Raw genomic sequence first — 20,149 nt, 5'->3', positions numbered from 1 at the left:
AAACGCAATATTGAAATCTATACCTAAGTATAAACTTATAAAAAATTTGAAATAGGTCTATTACCTAAATATATTAACTATGTAGTTTTTATACTGTAATTAGTACAGGAAAATTACATATTTTTTATATATATATCGTACAACTTGGATGTAATTTTTATGGAAATTAGTTATTATTAATAAAAATGTGTTAAAAAACATACACACATTTTATCATTAATGATTCAAATTAATTGTGGTATAAATAGTGTGTTTAATAAAAAATATAATTCATGTGGTATTAATTTTTTAGATAAACAAACTCGATATACCGTTTTAAGGCATCGAGTTTCTAGTATTATCTGTTATGACTATCAATTGGGTATTAGTGCTATTGTCGGCACTGTTTGTTACAGTGGTTGTGGCCAACAATGATGAGGGCGATGGCGACAACTTTCTCAAACAGTTAGCCGAAAAGGTTTGACCAATAAATTAGATGGTTATTAATTTATTTAAATATTATATATTATATTATAATATCTACAATGTCTACAAAAGTTTTTAAATTTTTTTTAACTTAATTTCTAAATTTTATTTTTTAAATATAATTATAGTTATAAATAATTAAATTATTTTGTTTTTCAAAATTATTTTAATTATTATTTGTTTTATAAAATGAAACAATTTTTAATTTAATATTAATATAATATTTAGCATCAAATCACAACATTAGACGACAGACAGATCAATGAAGAGGTGGCGGTCTTCAAGAACTTGGACCGAACCACACAAATGCTTGAAGTAAAGCGTAAACTCATGCAAACATTGGGCGGCGTTACCGATGTCTACCAACAATTGGGTATTAACTCATTGGAGGCCAAGACCGAGATTCTCAGTATTTTACGTCGTGTCCAGAATGTACCGACGGAACAGACAGAGGCCAAGACTGTCTTCCATAAGGTGTCCGACAGTCTCAACAATTTGCTTAAGTTTATTCCCGAAGATGTTATGTCACAGAAGACATTCTTCGTTCAGGGAGTTAATCTCAATCGACCGCAACATCAGCAATGGCGACCGCAACCCGAGTGGCAGCCGCAGCCTGAATGGCAACCGGCCCGACCCGAAGCCGAATGGAGACCACCGACAAGACCAGAAGCTGAATGGAGACCACCAACACGTCCTGAAGCCGAATGGAGACCACCTGCAAGACCAGAGGCTGAATATCGTCCGCCACAACATCGTCCACCACATTGGCAACAACCGGCTCCCGAGTGGCAGCCATCTCACAACTGGCATCCACAGGGCAAACCCCAACTTCAAGACTGGGAGGTTCCGCCGAGCTCTGAGTGGCCAACCATTACCATTGGTGTTGAGCCAAATCCTGGCATAAAAACCATCCATAAGCTGCTTCATCCAGTGCTTGACGCCGTCAAACTCATCAAATGTTTGGTCAGTGTTTGGCTGTAGATTCAGTGCGGGTGGCGATTGTCTTAATTATTATTTTTTGTAATTTTTATATTTCTTATTATTTTTAAAAAAATATATAATTTATAAGTTTTTATAAATTGTTTATAAACAAAATACTTCTAAATTTAATAATAAACTAAATTCAAAATTAAATATATTTTTTTGTAATTTTTATTAAAAATAATCTATTTTTTATTATAATTATATTCATAATTTTTTAAAAATATAACTTATAATATTGATAACTACTACAATAATTAATGTATAATTACTGTACTATAAATCAATAATACAGTATGATATTAAAAACTTGAGAATCTATTACCATAAATATAATAATATATTATATTAATAATAAATTAGAATATTATTATTTAACTTTTTTTTTAATATTTTTTATTAAATTAAATTATTTTTTTAAAATTATTGTTTTCCCGGCCAATAGTGAGTCCAAACAGTGCCATAACAATTACTATCACAACCGGCACCCTTTATTATAACCAGTGCATTGTATTTTTTAGAGTACAACTCCTGTACCCCGGTTTCACATTTGCCTTTTGTAACAAATTGGTCACTATATACCATTAGCTGAGCACCTTTACATTTATCCTTTAGTATAGTTCCCAATGAATTGTAGGATTCATTACCTATAAAAAAAATTGTATAATACTTATTATGTATTAAATTAAGTGAACTTTTCAGTAAACTGTATACAGAATATTACTTACCCTTAATATCATTGATAAGTTGTGTTGAATTGGCCTCAATTGATACTTTGTTGTTATCTTTACCATAATAGCCGTTACCATTGGACAGTAAGTTTTGTGCCCAAACGTGATCGCATTTCCATTGATTGTGTTGATCGATAACATCCCATTGAATACGTTTGAAATAACCGTCACATTTGTCAAACTGTCCGTACATTCCCACTGTATTCTTGCCATTTGATTCTTTCGATACAATAAATATGTATTTAAAATATTTATTTTTAAATTAAATATTTATAATCAAATTATTAATAAACAAAAAATATTAATTGATCATGATAAACTTACTTATATTAACTAGATAATCGTGAAATGCTAATGTATCATTTAGATCATTATAGATCACATTTGAATAATGTTTGTGAGCAATAATAATTTGAACAAATAGTTCAAAACATGTTAACAATTTGAACAACATTATCATTTTAGGTGATATTATTAAAAGTGTATATATTTTTTTAATAAATTAAATCAAATAGACCAGAATATATATTTATTATACATAATGTATATACAGTATATTTAAGCATTATATAAGTAGGCTAATTGTAACAGTTTTAATTAGCAACTTTAATATTTGCTATTAAACTATATTTTATAAAGTATAACATTTTTAAAAAATATTATTAAATATTGATAAATAAATTAGATTTTATTTAATATTTATGAAATAAAAATACATAATAATCTAAATTATGAATTAATATTTAATTATTAAAACAAATTTAGTCAATTACAAGTAATTATTTTTTTATTCAATTTGATCATAAAATAATAATTTTTTGAAAATACTATAGAAATTCACCCGAAAATGTGACCAAATTTCTATCAGTTTCATGCAATTTGATTGTATGTAACTCAACATTTGTAGGCAATCTTTTGGAAACCTCTATCCATATATAGACGACAATGTTTTCAGCCGTCGACACGATATTATTATCCAAAAAATATGGTACATCTGTATCGATAAACTTGTGGTCAAACGGTTTCATAATAGTCTCGTCAATGATTTTCTTGAGAACTGCAATGTCTACCAGAAACCCAGTAATCGGATCTACTGTTCCCTTGACAGTCAACTCTATCTTATAATTGTGTCCATGAATTGCATTACATTTGCCAAAAGTTTGTTTATTTGTTTGTTGATCCAGTAGTGGACTATTCATACGATGTGCTGTACTAAATGACTCGATACGGGTTAGGTATACCACGGGTTGTATTGGTTTTGTAGTCGACACAGACATAACTTTCTGTTATTTGATGTATTAGATTAAGATTTTTTTTATTAATAATATTTACTGTAGTGTTAGTTAAAACACTATTAAAATTAATGTTTATTTTTTAGAAATTAATTTATTAGTTAAAACAGTTCACAATTATTAACTGGTTTCATACAAAGTAACAAATAATAAATCATTAAATCATAAAATTGCACAAAAAARATTAAATATATTTATTATTTTCTATTATTTAATGCTATAAATTTTTTATAATTTAAAAATTTAAATTTTTTGATGGAAAAATTTAAACTATTGTAAATATTGCATTATTAAATATAACTAGTAGTTAATGCATTATAAAAACATTATCATTAAATTGTGATTTATAAGTTAATAACAAACAAAAAAAGACAGGTTTTTATTCAAGGTTATATTAATAAATTTTTATTAATACTAAATATTATATAAATGTAAAAATAATTATATTTAACTGAAAAAAGTTAATAAAATTTTTTATTGTGATATATAAAATCAGCAGAAAAAACAGGATATTAAGTTTAATAAATCCTTTTTACAAATAGATTCTGTATATCAAATGATTTATTTAAATATTAATATAAATTACTCATTAACTTATTACGAAATTTATACTATGATAAAAGCAATTCTCATTAATTGATTTTATTATTATTATTATTATTATTGTTGTTATTATTGCTAAATTTTTATTATTTTTAGTATTAATCTAGTGTTTAAAATAACTACATTGTATTGAAATATTTAAATTAAAACATAAAAGTAAGTAATAAATTTACAGCAAATGAACTTTTTAATATATATATATATATAATTATATATATACAGACCATTCAAGTGTTTAAAAACTATAAAATTTTTATTTTAAAAGTGTTTAATAGTGTAAACAATCTGACATAGATTTATCTAATATAACAACTTTTACATATAATATACATAATTTATTACTACAATTATTATTTAAATACTGTAATTAAACACTAGTGAGTACTGCAAATATAAAATCTCATTATAATAATAATAATATATTTAATTTATCATAATTTACTTACCAATACAATAATCGACTATTACAGCAGGTAGGTTTATTTCTATATTACAATTAAATATTATATTTATAGATAAGTTTATATTAATAATAAATTTGTTTTATATATAATATATATATATAAGTATTAACTACATATAAATGTATAATTTTTTTTAATAAGATTAATGTGCCTTTTAATTATCAATTATTATAGATTGTGTGAATTTTAACAAATTGCCAACAATTTAATATTTTTAATTAAGTTTTTGTTTTTATTCTTCTAGTAATAGATAATTAATCATTAATTTAGTATACGATATAATTTTTAATTAAGTTATTAATTAATTCATTATGTTAACTACAATGTTAAGTAATTTCTATAAATTATATTAATAATTAAAATCTGTGTTTACTACATATGCTATTTCTTTTTTTTGTGTTTAATACAGTATATATTATAGTTAACATATTATAGCTTTATTAAACTACAGTATAATATTTTTATCTTTTAATAAATTAAAATTGATTAAATGATTAATAATAATACTACTAATAATAATAGTCACAATTTCATAAAATATAGTAATACTACTATATTAGAGTAAAAATTATTATTATTAATAAACTTATTCAAAATCTAATGACCAAATAAATATCTTTCAAAGTGCAATTGATAAAAATATAATAAATTATGATTTTTAATTTTTTTWAATTGAAAGTAACAACTGTTATAAACATATCTATTAAAATACAATCATCTCCCGTGAATAATGTGCTTATAATCAAATTGTACTTTTAATTTTGTACACTCAATTAGTACTTAAATCTATTTATCAATAGATAACTTTATATAATGTTATTAATAATTTTCTAGTAATACACTTGCAATCATTGCACAAACATTATAAATAGTAATATAATATAACGTAATGTAAAATAACTATTTCTAGCGGTAAAATAAAAAAATGCCATATGTTTGATGATTAGATGAGATTAATTATTATTAATTTTATTAATAAAATAACTGCAAATTTTAATGTGACTAACATATAATGTTTTATTGTAATAAACAAACCTTTTTCTATAAATAGTCAATTAATTTAATGAATTTATTAATTTATTACAAAACTTATTATTTGGAGTATAGTCTTATATATTTGTTATTCATTTATTTTTAAAAGTAATTTATATATATATATTTCATTTAAGAATTGACATTAAATATGACAAAATTTTTGGATAACAACGTTAATGGCAATGAAAATTGCAAACAAAACGTTTATGATATCAACAATAATGGCATCGGTGGTGATGTCCAACAAGTTAATGGAGTTCCTAGCAAATCGGTTACCAATGAACAGGTCGTATCTAAAATTAACGGTGCAAACGGACTGAACGATAAAGAGGCACAATTGGCCCGATTGTCTCAAATATATAGAGATCTATTGGAAACTATTGGCGAAAATCCTGACAGACAGGGCTTACTTAAGACACCGGAGAGGGCGGCAAAAGCAATGTTGTATTTCACGAGTGGATATCAGTTCAATCTGAATGATATTTTGAATGAAGCGGTCTTTGATGAGGACACGGATGAAATGGTTATCGTTAAAGATATTGAAATGTTTTCATATTGTGAACACCATTTGGTACCCATCTATGGAAAGGTATCTATAGGCTATCTGCCCAACAATAAGGTACTGGGATTAAGCAAATTGGCCAGAATTGTGGAAATGTATGCGAGAAGACTGCAAGGTATGCTTAGATTTACATGTTTTCAAATAATTAATATTTAATAATAAAATGATATTTTTATAGTTCAGGAAAGACTAACTAAACAAATAGCCGAAGCATTGGTAGAAGCCATTAATCCGGCCGGAGTTGGTGTTGTGGTTGAAGCCGCGTAAGTGTCATATATTTTGAAAAGTAATTAATAAATATTTTCATATATATTAATATTATGATTATTGATTATACAGCCACATGTGTATGAGTAGTCGTGGGGTACAGAAAATCAATAGCAAAACAATAACCAGTTGTATGATCGGAGAGTTCAGAGATAATCCCAAAACTCGAGAGGAGTTTCTGTCACTTATATAAGTTAATAAATACAAATTATATATAAAAAAATCAATTATCATATTTTAACTAATTTAATTTTTTTAATATTATATATTAATTTTTATAATAATAAAACTTTTATCTGTTTTCATAAATATAGTTATTCTTTTAAAATATTTTTTTGTGACAAAATTTAGTTATTTTATATAAATATAGAGTTTTTGAGATATTTTAAATGTTTTTTTTTTGTAATTATTAAATAAATATGTATATTAAATTATACTGTAATTATAAAAGAAATTATATGAATGTTATATATTTTATAGATATGCTTATCAATAAATAAAATTGTTGTAATTATTGACATATTTTTGTTAAATTTATTATACACATTTAAAATAATTGCTTATCATGACTTATTAATTTAATTTAAAAAATAAATATAATTTAATTTTTTTATTAATTATATAATTACTATAATTAAAAACTAAATTTCAATAAAATAATTTGGATTATATAAACTAACTTAATATTTTTTAAATATTTTATTTAAACAATTCTATTATGAATTACATTTTTAAAAAACAAAATTTAACAAAAAATATATATTAACAAGATAAAATATAACAAGTAACTTTATTATTAATTTTGTCAAATGTATTTTAACAAGAATTTTAAAAATTCCAATATTTTTGTAAATAAATATATCTATAATTTGATTAAAATTTAGTTAATTTATAAATATTTGTATTTTTGCAATAATTTATTTGGACCTTGATCAAACACATTATTATATTACAATAATTGCTATATTATCATATTTTATGCCTACAAATTGTAGCCTAAGGCTACAATATACGTGACGTTGATATTGCATACTAATTATATTTTTATTTTTCATTTATTTTTCAAAATATGATTATTAATAAACATAAATAAAGTTTATATTACATGATTTCATAATTCTAATTAATTTTTATTCATTTATTTATATTAACTAATTAATTACTAAAAATTCAATTATTAATAAATTAATAAATATAAAATGTAAAAAATATGCAAAAAAATAGATATTTATTTGTAAAATAACATACAGTATAGTTATATCATACAGTATTTATCAATTATTTGTGATCACAGTTATTACAATTAGAGGTTTTTCCTATTTCTATAGGCCTGTAATGCCATATCTTTTAGTGTATTTGCCATAGATTTACCAGTCATGCGAACCATTGTAGAGAACAGTCCGTCGGGATTTTGTAGCAATAGGTGTGGTTCATCAAACTCGACTACCTGTCCGGCATTGAGTACCAATACTCGATCCATGTCCACAATTGTATGCAATCGGTGAGCTATAGTCAAAACTGTACATTTAGCAAATTTTTCCCTAATTGTTTGCTGTATTAGTGAATCGGTCCTAAAAAACATAATATATTAATAAACATTATTTGAGTATTACTGTACTTATGACTAATTAAGTAAATAAATTATATGATATTTTGTATTTTGATAATTATTAATCTAATAATACACAGTGTATACAGTAATAAGTTAATAATATCAATGTTTACCCAAATTAGTAGTAATTGTGTTTATCATATGATATTTGCAAAAATAAGTGTAACATTTATGACATGTTAAAAGTTTTTAAATATATAATAACTGCTCTTAATAATACTTTTGATAAGATGATCAAGTTCATTTATAATTATTTGAAATATTAATTATAAAAATTTATGTTGTGATATAATGATAAGCATTTTGCACTGCAAACAGTTTGCACCCATTTAATATTGTCAAGTATATTAAATAAAATTCAAAAATCTAATTAACATTATCATAATTCAAACCACAAAAAAATATTTAAGAAATTTATAAATAAATAAAAAAATTTTATTAAATTTTAAAACTATGGCATAACTTACTTAGGATCGACATTAGCTGTGGCCTCGTCGAGCACTAGTATATTGTTTTGTTTGAGCAAAGCTCGGGCCAGACAAATGAGTTGCCGCTGACCTACACTGAAATTGCTGCCGCCATCGGCTACTTTGGCGTCGAGACCGCCGGACATTTCATGAACAGCGTCTTTAAGACAAACCTCATCCAACACTTCCCACAATCGCTGATCATTGTGATCGCCAAACGGATCGATATTACGCCGCACGGGTCCGGCAAACAGTACCGGATCTTGCGGTATGATAGAGATCTTTGAGCGCAAATCGGTTAGACTTATTTGTGAGGTATCGATGCCATCAATTTTTATATAACCGGTCGGCAAAGTCATTCGGAACAGTGCCGCTATAATAGACGACTTGCCGGCACCGGTTCTACCGACAACACCGACTTTTTCGTTTGAATTTATATTGAATGTCAAATTTTTAAGTACCTGTGTTTCATCATTACTGTATGCTAGGCTAACATTGTCAAACTGTAGAGATCCGGTTGAGGGCCAACTACTAGGAGGTCTATTATTATCATGAGTTGACTCCAAGTTCGGCTCTGTTGGTAAATTACTAAACTCGGCCACCCTTTCCACTGATGTCATGTGACTTTCCAATTCAACAGATTGTTTGACACCCCATTGAAAGGTACCGCATATGGAAATGGCCGACGATATGGCCAATCCAATGGCACTGGACGTACTGTTTTCATAATTGAGTGTCATTAACAATGTGACAGCTGTTAAGTACAGCCATAACAACCAGTCGAGTACTATAGCAAACCATCGCGAGGACGACAAAAACAGAAACCAAGTGGCCGTATGATTGTCTTGATATATATCGAACTGTTCCTCAAATGATTGCTGAGCTCCAAAAGCCCGCACAGTAGTCAAACCGTGTAACGAATTGGCCAAATGAGAAAACACTGGCGATTTAGTAATACCTTCGAGCCGTTTGAAGCTCCGACCGCTCATCAGATAATATTTACGTAAATAGACAAATAGTACAATCAATATAAATGTCGGCACAATTACCCAGTAGTCTATTAGTGCGATCAGTATGAGTACACCCCAGAGCTGGAAGAATATCTCGATTGTGTCGAAGGCTGTCTGCGGTATCTGATCGTCGATGAGTCCCATATCGCGTGAACACCGGTTCAATAGTATACCAATTGGATGATTATCGAAAAAACTGATGGATGTCCTTATTATACTATTAAAAAATTTGTTGTGCAATTTAATTGATGAGCGCATACATATCGTAAAGAAAACGGTTGTCCTAATGAGTGACATGAAAAACAATAGGCCAACCATTACGGCAAATGCGATGATCAGTAGATTTTGATCCCAATGTTCAATGAGAGTAACAGTTAAACCCTGTTCTCGTTGTGTCCAAAGGGATAGGAAATAGTCGCTACCGTTAAACAGTAGTTGTGTCAATACATTTGATGAAATCAATGTAAATATTAAGAAGAAACCGCCGCCAGATGTCAAATACAGCCAATATATACGCCCACCGACTGATCCCTTCACATGTATTTCATCTGATTTTGTCTGAACTTTTTCGCCTTCAATAAAATCAATTGTTTCAATTGATTTCTTGGATACATTAGATTCACTTCTTATTTTACGACTATCACTATCAGCACTGGTAGGCATTACTATATAATCATCAGTTTTATCTAATTTCTTATCATTGTTTGTTGATTTAATAAACTCTATCCCAGAATTTAACAATTGTTGATAACTGCCCACTGCTTCTGTATGGCCATCATTGAGGACCAGTATTTGATGAGCATGTTTGAGAAACTGTAGCTGATGTGTGGCCAGTATTACCACTTTATTTTTTAGATAACCACAAATACATTTCTCAAATATATGCTTAGAAACGGCTGAGTCTACTGCACTGGTAGATCAATAACAAGCCGAGTGTCAAAAAATATACAATAGGATTGTTATTATTGAGTATCACATACCTGAGTGGATCATCTAATAAGTAAATGTCTGCCTCATAATACAAAGCTCGGGCCAAATTGATTCGTGCCTTTTGACCGCCACTTAATGAGACACCCCTTTCCCCGATTATAGTCTGATCACCTATAGATTTATCAAAGCATTTATAAATATATTTTTATGAAAACCTATTAGTCTATGAAACAAACCAATAAAAAGTTCACAAACCGTTAGGAAATAATTGTAAATCCTTTTCCAGTGCGCACACGTGCAACACGTTTCGGTATTTTGTTTCGTCATATGCGCTGCCAAACAGCACATTATCGCGTACAGTGCCAGCAAATGACCAGGGTTGTTGACTATTATTTTGTGGTTATATATAAGGGGCATTATTAGTTTAAATTAAGTGTTTAATAATGGTTAGTTTAATTAAAGGCATACCTGGCATAAGCTACTTTTCCTCTTACTTTTATATGACCAAAAGTTATAGGAATTTCCGATAATATGCTCATCAAAACTGAACTTTTACCGGAACCTACAGGACCTGTTTATTAAGCCAATAATTGTTATTTTTTGTGAATTAAAATATATTTACAATTTATATAATGAAAAAAGTGATTGATTACCCACTATAACCATAATCTGACCGACAGCCACCTTAAATGTTATGTCATGCAATGTAATATCTGATTTATTATTACTCCCTGTCCACGAAGCATTTACTTTGTTAAGCCAAACACCCGTAACTTTGTTGCTATCATTTAAGTCGTTTCCCATATCAATATATTTGGTTTTTGTCTGCTTTTCTTCCAATAGTAAAAACTCCTAAAATTAAATTTATAAATATAATAATTTTATTAATTTTTTTTAAAATATAAAACAATAATTTCAAACCTGAATACGTTTGATTGATATTAGCGCCTCTGAACCCTGGGATATAGCGTATGGAAATAGTAGTGTCAAACTGTTTCTCAAACCATTGAACAATGCCATTGACATAAATACTATTTGTGCAGTTATTTTACCTCCATTTAGGATAAAAACAACAAGACATATAAATATAATAATTTTGCTGGATACAAAAAACAATGCCATATTGACACCCCTGAGCAAAGAGGACTGTCTAATTTTGTCAACTTCCCTGTGCCGGGCCAGGGCTACCAGTTTAGCAAATGGTTTTTCCCATGTATACATTTTAATTACTCTCATCGATGGTATTATTTCATTCATAAGTCTTATACGTTCGTCGGTAAGTATAGCTGTCTTTGCTCGCAATTTTGAAAACAGTCGTCCCATAAACATCTGAAATGGTATGTAAACAATAAACACAGAGCACCCGACAAATACGGACCAGTCAAGTGAAAAATATAGATATGATATGACGACAATAGCATTCAATGGACCCGTTATGATGAATGGTATGAATGTAAACGAATAGTCAAAACGGCTGACATCGTTGGATATCAGATTAACCATTTGGCCGACAGTTGTCCGGCTCAGGGCTTTATGGCTTAAGCGTAAGGCCTTTCGGTATATTAAATGACAACACGCTATTCTATCAGTTATAATAATTTCATAAAATAATATAAAAAACATGATAATTAGTATAATTTTTTTTAACAATTATGTTTATAATACAGTAATTAATTAATTTAATCAAATAAAAACCTTAATTGCATCCCCTTTCGGGCCATTTTAAAAAAGTATGGATTTAATATAAAATTATAGACAGCACCAGATATAATGACCATTAGTGTCATTAAATAAAAATTTTGCAAATCTAATTTATCATTTGATTTTTTGTATTTATCTAGGTAGATTATTAAATAGGCCATCGCTATTGGCTGACCAGTTCTAACTATACATTCCTATACAACAAAAATATATTATTATTATTATAAGCAATTTAATAATTGCTTTAGTTAATTATTTTTAAAAAATTTAAAAATATTGAATATTTTTTTCAATTAATTAATATATCATATGTACCGATAGTATAGATAGCGAACCGGCCATAAAATACCAGAAACCAAATGCTCGGATGATAGCCCTTAACAAACTCATAGCATTACCACTATCTTTACATTTGAGTATCTCTTTATCCCATTCACTAAATAATGATAAAAAGTATATTATATTTGATTAAAAAAATTAAAGCAAGTTCACTTTTATTTTGTAGATAATTTTTGTGCCAAATATAATGATAAAATGTTTTTTACAATAATATATTTTTTGTGTATTTTATTTTTTAATACTTTGTGATGTTGTACTGTACTTTTTTTTAATGATTACTTACCGCTGCAATTTTGTGCCTAATGTTTCTGATTCATCAATTTTAGGACATTTATAGAGATCATGTAAACCCAAATCATTTTTATAACCTTTATATAATAATGGATTAATCCACCTAGATAAATTAAATTCATATTATATTTAGTAAAAATGAAAAAAATTAGCAATTTACTTGCAAGTTATTTTTAATTGCTATATTGCATGTAAAGTTATTATTTAAATGTTATTAAATCAAAAAAGGCATTTATTAGCTATTTAAACATTTTATAATTAAATAAAAAAWATATATATTTATATATCAATTAAAACATATTTGTTTGATTTGTTTGCTTAGTTGCAGTTTTAATTCAATAGAATGATAATAAAATCATGATTAATATTTAGCTAGTTAAATTTGTTTTTAAAATCTCTATTGTTTATTCATGTGTAGTGCCCTTAAACAGTGTACGTATACTTTAATTAATAATAAAAACAAAATAAATTCAATATCAGTACAAAATATTTATTTAATAGAACTTCAAGTACTATAAAAATAATAATAAATCTAATGAAAATCTAACTATTAATAATTAAAAAAAATCAATAAATATTTGTAGTTATTTTGTTATATAATATAATTTTTTTTAATACTGGGCAATTAAGAAAAAGTTGACCAAAATTATCAAATATTTTATATGACTTAATATTAAAAATTAAAATGTGAAAATAAAGTTAACTTAAATAACAATATTTTCATTTTCATTTTATTATTAATAATAAAACATAAAATATTAAAATGAAAAATAATTAGTATAATAATTGTATTGATAATTTAGAATTGTTTATTAATTTTTAATTAACATTAGTTATTAGTTAATTATTTTTAAAATTTTCATTTTAACTTTAATTAATTTTCGAAAACATCTGTTTTATAATTAATTAATAATATATAATTAAAAATATTTATCTAATATATATATATATAATATATTGGTCTAACTTTTTTTTGGACTAAACAATAACAATACTTCGATGAAACTTAACTAATTAAACTTAAAAGTCTTAATTATATAATATTAACATTGAAATTAAAAGCATTTTTTAAATATTTATCCATCATTTGGATATTATGATACAATTGTTCTAAGATTAGGGACATATACAGAGATAATATAATATAAGGTAAGTTAGCGCTTATTTAATGTTTTTATGTTTAATAAGATTTTTTAAAAAAATTTGAGAGATTAGTTAAAAATCGAAATTATAATATTTTAGACAAATTAAATATTAAAATATTAATAACAAAATAAAAATGACAAACCAGAATAGATTTCTATTAATAAAATTTGCGGAATCGTATGGATTCTTGTAATTGATTCTTGAATTTTTAATATCCATTAATAAATTATTTAACACTTTATGAATAGTTTGTTTGTTGAAAAAATATTGATTTAAAATATAATGTATTTAATGTTTTTAATAATAATAAAAAAATATCAACAAAAGAGAAACTGTTGCTATAAACATAAAAACAATAGTTATATAATATGTATATAATTTATATGTTTATAAAATAATACAATACAGTATATATTTATAGAAATATTAGTTAGTGCGCTGATTAATGTTACAATTGATTGACTTATATTTGAGAGACAATAGTCGGCATAAAAAATAATATTAAAAAATACATTACTATATAAGCAAACAGCATATGGACTCATCTATAAATATTGACAATTATTATCGATAATCTCTATGAGTAACTAAACGACTACTTGATTCTACTATAAATAATATATTTTTTTGTTATTTATTAAATAAAGAATATTTATGATAAAACATTCAATAGATAGCTAATTGAATTTTATCCACTTCTTAATAGATTTGTTATTATTATTATTATTGATATAATTGAATTTATTTTAAAATTGCATTTTTAGCATTAACCTCAATAATCAAGGATCTAAAGTGGAGTACTAATGTAATAATGTTTAATAAATTATAGATATTTCAAAATAAATTGTAAAAATAAGCACAAATGGATTTACAAACACACAATGATTATAAACTAGTACTGAAAATATCATAATTTAATTTAGATATATATACTGTATCGGTATTATATAATATGTGTATTTATATGATAATTACAGCTAAAAGTTAGTTTTAATTGTTTTTTAAATGTGAGCAACTAATTGCAAAATGTATTTTTAATTATATTAAATAAATTACAGTATTAATTAAATAAAATTAAAACAATTAATAAAATATATATACATTATTTTTTGAATATAAAGTATTTTTACTTTATTTGCAAAATGTAAATGTGCAGTAAATATTAGATTTCCATATATATCTAACAAATTATAGATTTATTAATCTATAATAATATATTTTTATCTTTTAATAAATTTAAAATTGATTAAATGATTAATTTTAATAAACAATTACAATTTTATAAAGTACAATACAATTTATATACAGTATAATACTGTATATATATATATATATATATATATATATATATATATATATATATATCAGAGTATCATATCTATAATATTAAAACACAATCATTAGCCATGAAACTCAATTAGCACTTAAATCTATTTATCAATATATATATATATTAAAGGTATAAAAATAGGATTTTACAGGAACAGGACAGGACAGGACAAAAAAAACACAAAAATTTATTGATACACTTACTCAGACAAAAATATTTTATACATAATTATACTTTAAATTTTAGAGTCACAAATCTTTAATAATATCCAATAAGTTTTTCTAATAAATCTGAAACTGATTGAAACTTTATAAAACTGTTTGTTTATCAGTTAAGATCAGATTTGAAAATTATTAATTGGTTCTTATTATGTTAATTATTTTAAAAATACAAAAAAAATCTAAATGATTAAAACAAATATAGCATAAAACAATTTTTTAAATAATATTTTAATTTTGAGTCTGTAATGTAAATATTATATCATTAGTATAAACTACGTAAAAAATTGACTAAAAAAATCTCCTAAAATTTTTTAGCTTTACTACTGTATATTATATATTATAAATAAACTAAAAATTATAACTAACAGTAATTACAAGACAGGATAAGATGGGACAGGAAAACATAAAATTTTCAATACAACTTACAACACTAATATGTACTTTAAGTACTGTTGCAAATTGCAATAGTTAATATGTGATTAGGATAATAATAATCAAAAAAATATCTATAAATTAACAATTAATTAATTAATAATTTTTTTTATAAAACTTATTATATGGAGTGGTCATTATTGATTATATTTTAAAAAAATAATTTAAATAATTTTTAAAATATTATTATAAAATTTAATAATCGACATTAAATATAACAAAAATTTAGGCTAACAAAGTTATAAAGGCAATGATAATTGCATAGAAAACTGTTATGATATCAACAACAATGGCATCGGTTATGATGTCCGACAAGTTAGTGGAACTCATAGCAAATAGGTTACCAATGAACAGGTCGTATCTATAGCTAACTGTGCAAACGGAATGAGAGATAAAAAGATACAATTGTCTCATATATCTCAGGGATCTTAATAATTAATAATTTAAATGTGTTTTATTACATAAGATATTTTTTGCTAAGGTATCATATAATAGCTAACATATTATAGCTTAAGTAAACTATAATATTATATTTTTATCTTTTAATAAATTTAAAATTGATTAAATGATTAATGCTAATAATAATAATAATAATAATCACAATTTTATAAACTACATTACTGCACTATAAGTTATATCTATCATATGTATTAAAACACGATCATCTCCAGTGAAAGTCAATTAGTGCACAAATTTATTTATCAATATTAGTATTAAAGATATAAACCAGGATCTTAGTCTATTACAGGAACAGGACGGGACAGGATAAAAAATACAAAAATTTATTGCTACAAACTTAATCATACAAAAATATTTTATACATATTTAGACTCTAAATTTTAAAGTCAAAAAACCTTAACTAATATACAATCAGTTTTTACAATAAATCTTAAATATTAAAAAAAACTGATAGTTTATCAGTTAAACTAAAATTTGAAAATTATTAATTTGTCCTTTTTTATGTTAATTATGTTAAAAATACAAAAAATCTAAACGAATAAAACAAATATAACATAAAGAATTTAATTATATACTTTTAAATAGTAATACTTTACTTATACATTCAAAATTAAAATATTATATTAATAAAATAATATTTTAATTTTGAATGTATAAGTAAATGTTATATTAATATTATTAGTATAAACTACTTAAAAATTGACTAAAAAATATCTTATGATAACATTCCTGAGCTTTACTGCTGTATATTATACGTTCTAAACTACAAAGTTTTAACAGTAATTGTAAGACGGGACAGAACAGGACAAGATTTTCAGCTCAATTTTCACCACTAGTATGTACTTTATTGTTGTTTCAATAGTAACTATATAATTAAGATAATAATAATCAAAAAAATTTCTATAAATTTAAAATTAATTCAATGATAACTAATAATTTACTAAAAAACTTATTATTTTTATTTATATTATATGTATTTACAGTATATTAAGTATAGTCATTATTAATTATATTAAAAAAAWATATATATATATATTTATTTATTTCATTTAAGAATTGACACTAAAAATGACAAAATATTTAGATAATAAAGTTAATGGCAATGAAAATTGCAAACAAAACGGTTATGATATCAACAACAATGGCATCGGTTATGATGTCAAACAAGTTAATGGAATTCATCGCAAATCCGTTACCAATGAACAGGTGGTGTCTAAAACTAACGGTGCAAATGGATTGAGCGATAAAGAGGCACAATTGGCTCGTTTGTCTCAGATATATAGAGATCTATTGGAAACTATTGGCGAAGATCCTGATAGACAGGGCTTACTTAAGACACCGGAGAGGGCGGCAAAAGCAATGTTGTATTTCACGAGTGGATATCAGTTCAATCTGAATGATATTTTGAATGAAGCGGTCTTTGATGAGGACACGGATGAAATGGTTATCGTTAAAGATATTGAAATGTTTTCATATTGTGAACACCATTTGGTACCCATCTATGGAAAGGTATCTATAGGTTATCTGCCCAACAATAAGGTACTGGGATTAAGCAAATTGGCCAGAATTGTGGAAATGTATGCGAGAAGACTTCAAGGTATGCTTAGATTTACATGTTTTCAAATAATTAATATTTAATAATAAAATGCTATTTTTATAGTTCAGGAAAGACTAACTAAACAAATAGCCGAAGCACTGGTAGAAGCCATTAATCCGGCCGGAGTTGGTGTTGTGGTTGAGGCCAAGTAAGTGTTATATTTATAATTAATAAAATAATTGATAATTAATATATTAATTGTATAATTATTGACTATACAGCCACATGTGTATGAGTAGTCGTGGGGTACAAAAAATCAATAGCAAAACAATAACCAGTTGTATGATCGGAGAGTTCAGAGATAATCCCAAAACTCGAGAGGAGTTTCTATCATTGGTTTAAATTAATAAATAATCTCTTTTAGTAATTAAAATAATTAAATTTTTATTTTCTTTTATTGTAAAGTTATAATATTTTATTAAATTTTTGTATCTGTTACTTACATATTGTTAACTAGTTTTATAAATATAGATTTATTATTTTAATATATTTTTATTTATTTTTAACTTAAAATATATATACTAACAAAATTAATAATTATATTAATTATCATAAATATCCTATTATTGTAATTATTGACATTTTTAAAATAAAATTATTATATGCAATTAAAAAATTATTTTACAATATTTTAATACTATTTAAAGTTTATAATAATAAAATTAATTATGTTAGTTAATTAATATACTTTTTTGAAAATATATAATTACTTTAATTATAAATTAAATTTAAATATTAATTATATAAAATAATAAATTTTAATAAATTAATATTTTTAAAATATTTTATTTAAACAATTCTACATTGAATTATATTTTATATTAACAAAACCAAACAAAGATAAACACTAACAAAATAAAATGTTATTTAATGATTAATTTTATCAAATATATTTTTACAATAATAAATAAATCCAGTATTTTTATTAAATGGCCCAACGATATAATTAATTATATTGCACTGGTAGTACAGTTTTCATAACTGATTGTCATTAAAAATGTGAGGTACAGGTAAGTAAAGTTTATAGAATAATAAGCTATTAGTAATAATAGTCAAAACTATAGATATTAGTTTTACCTTAATTGTTCAACTATTAATAGTTATTAAATGTATTGTTATTTTTAATTATATTAAATAAATATACAGTATATATTTGCTGTATTTGCAAAATGTAAATGTTATAGTGTTAATTAGATTATTTGTATAACCATAAGTGTTTTTCTATTAAATCATTATATAAAATATGAATAATAAGTCTATAATTGACAATAATCTTGAATATATAATAACGATATTATAAAATAAATATTTTAAGAATTAGTATTTATTTTAATTATACTATTAATAGTAAATTATTTAAAACTATTATTTAGTTTTTGTTGTCTATAATTTTGCGTTTTTGTATTTTTACTCGATTTGTTAATTAATTGTAATTTACTAAAAACAATTTCAATGATAATAAAACCGGTACAACACGTAAACAATAGACCAAAATAGTTGAATAGTGAATAAATTTTCTTTAAACTTAACGGCTCGTAATAATCAGTAACGTTTGAGTAATAATTGGTTAGATTAGATAGAAATCTAGTATTTACTAATATATTTTTATGTATTTGAAAGTACCAATCACCTTTTTGTTGTTCCCAATACTGCCATAATGAAACTTCGAATAATCTTCTAGATCTGAAAAAATTAATTAAAATTACTATAAATTTTATTTTATTTGTGCAAAAAACCTTATATTATATTCTCTATTTAAAAAAAACTCATACATGTAATTTGCTTTATTATCAAATTGAAAATTATGTGAATAACATAACGGTGTAATGAGTATTGGCAAATATGATTCGCCCACATGTGTCTGTCCAAATCTGGCCAGGTAGCTTTTCAATATGGATATCCATGTTTCATCCTGGATGATAATCATATTGTAGACAAATTTGCTCAACAATTGGATATCATCTTTAATGTCCATTATTTTCGTAATAAATGTTTCGCTTGTCATGTCTTGCATTTTGTTCATCAATTGGACAAATGTATGTCTAAACTGGTCGTCAATGAATTGTTTGCTATACTCTGAATTGTTCCACATTTTGATCTGATGTCTAACGGCATATACCTGTAGTCTATCATCTATTAGGTCGTCAATGGTATGGGCTCTTAACGATTGTTTGGCAACCATATTGGCTGACAAATCGTTTCGCAATATGGCTA

The 20,149-nt window shown here is 24.8% G+C and overlaps 4 protein-coding genes across 4 annotated transcripts; 2 read left to right on the top strand and 2 right to left on the bottom strand.

Annotated features, from left to right (window-relative positions):
• Positions 1-3,004: 3,004 nt before the first annotated feature.
• Positions 3,005-3,455, bottom strand: LOC128955892 (6-pyruvoyl tetrahydrobiopterin synthase-like). Its single transcript, XM_054301571.1, has one exon. The coding sequence runs from the start codon at positions 3,452-3,454 to the stop codon at positions 3,005-3,007; it is 450 nt and encodes a 149-aa protein (XP_054157546.1). The 5' UTR covers position 3,455.
• A 1,038-nt stretch (positions 3,456-4,493) lies between these two features.
• LOC128956351 (GTP cyclohydrolase 1-like) lies at positions 4,494-6,593 on the top strand. Its single transcript, XM_054302077.1, has 4 exons — positions 4,494-4,545; positions 5,706-6,248; positions 6,312-6,396; positions 6,473-6,593. The coding sequence occupies exons 2-4, from the start codon at positions 5,720-5,722 to the stop codon at positions 6,591-6,593; spliced, it is 735 nt and encodes a 244-aa protein (XP_054158052.1). The 5' UTR covers positions 4,494-4,545; positions 5,706-5,719.
• A 1,048-nt stretch (positions 6,594-7,641) lies between these two features.
• On the bottom strand, positions 7,642-14,115 carry LOC128955891 (ATP-binding cassette sub-family C member 4-like). Its single transcript, XM_054301569.1, has 11 exons — positions 14,039-14,115; positions 12,743-12,853; positions 12,436-12,556; positions 12,115-12,314; positions 11,341-12,001; positions 11,073-11,271; positions 10,888-10,990; positions 10,675-10,805; positions 10,470-10,590; positions 8,480-10,399; positions 7,642-7,971 (listed from the first exon to the last, which is right to left on the bottom strand). Exons 1-11 carry the CDS (start codon positions 14,113-14,115, stop codon positions 7,704-7,706), a joined length of 3,912 nt encoding a protein of 1,303 aa, XP_054157544.1. The 3' UTR covers positions 7,642-7,703.
• A 3,291-nt stretch (positions 14,116-17,406) lies between these two features.
• On the top strand, positions 17,407-18,277 carry LOC128955890 (GTP cyclohydrolase 1-like). Its single transcript, XM_054301568.1, has 3 exons — positions 17,407-17,935; positions 17,999-18,083; positions 18,157-18,277. Exons 1-3 carry the CDS (start codon positions 17,407-17,409, stop codon positions 18,275-18,277), a joined length of 735 nt encoding a protein of 244 aa, XP_054157543.1.
• The last annotated feature ends 1,872 nt before the right edge of the window (positions 18,278-20,149 follow it).

This window comes from Oppia nitens, unplaced genomic scaffold (assembly GCF_028296485.1).
Source record: "Oppia nitens isolate AA-2021 unplaced genomic scaffold, nextdenovo-longstitch-racon4-pilon3 scaffold2_pilon_pilon_pilon, whole genome shotgun sequence".
NCBI classification, from domain to species: Eukaryota; Metazoa; Arthropoda; class Arachnida; order Sarcoptiformes; family Oppiidae; genus Oppia; species Oppia nitens.
This window is presented reverse-complemented; position numbering and strand designations above follow the sequence as displayed.

Bases quoted from the DNA above. Each gene is read 5' to 3' on its own strand.
- LOC128955892 (XM_054301571.1), bottom strand. From the start codon at position 3,454: ATGTCTGTGTCGACTACAAAACCAATACAACCCGTGGTATACCTAACC.
- LOC128956351 (XM_054302077.1), top strand. From the start codon at position 5,720: ATGACAAAATTTTTGGATAACAACGTTAATGGCAATGAAAATTGCAAA. The intron at 6,249-6,311 runs GTATGCTTAGAT...ATATTTTTATAG, and splicing joins GTATGCGAGAAGACTGCAAG to TTCAGGAAAGACTAACTAAA. The intron at 6,397-6,472 runs GTAAGTGTCATA...TTGATTATACAG, and splicing joins GGTGTTGTGGTTGAAGCCGC to CCACATGTGTATGAGTAGTC.
- LOC128955891 (XM_054301569.1), bottom strand. From the start codon at position 14,115: ATGGATATTAAAAATTCAAGAATCAATTACAAGAATCCATACGATTCC. The intron at 12,854-14,038 runs GTTTGTCATTTT...TAATTTATCTAG, and splicing joins ATTAATAGAAATCTATTCTG to GTGGATTAATCCATTATTAT. The intron at 7,972-8,479 runs GTAAGTTATGCC...TATGTTTTTTAG, and splicing joins ACAGCTAATGTCGATCCTAA to GACCGATTCACTAATACAGC.
- LOC128955890 (XM_054301568.1), top strand. From the start codon at position 17,407: ATGACAAAATATTTAGATAATAAAGTTAATGGCAATGAAAATTGCAAA. The intron at 17,936-17,998 runs GTATGCTTAGAT...CTATTTTTATAG, and splicing joins GTATGCGAGAAGACTTCAAG to TTCAGGAAAGACTAACTAAA. The intron at 18,084-18,156 runs GTAAGTGTTATA...TTGACTATACAG, and splicing joins GGTGTTGTGGTTGAGGCCAA to CCACATGTGTATGAGTAGTC.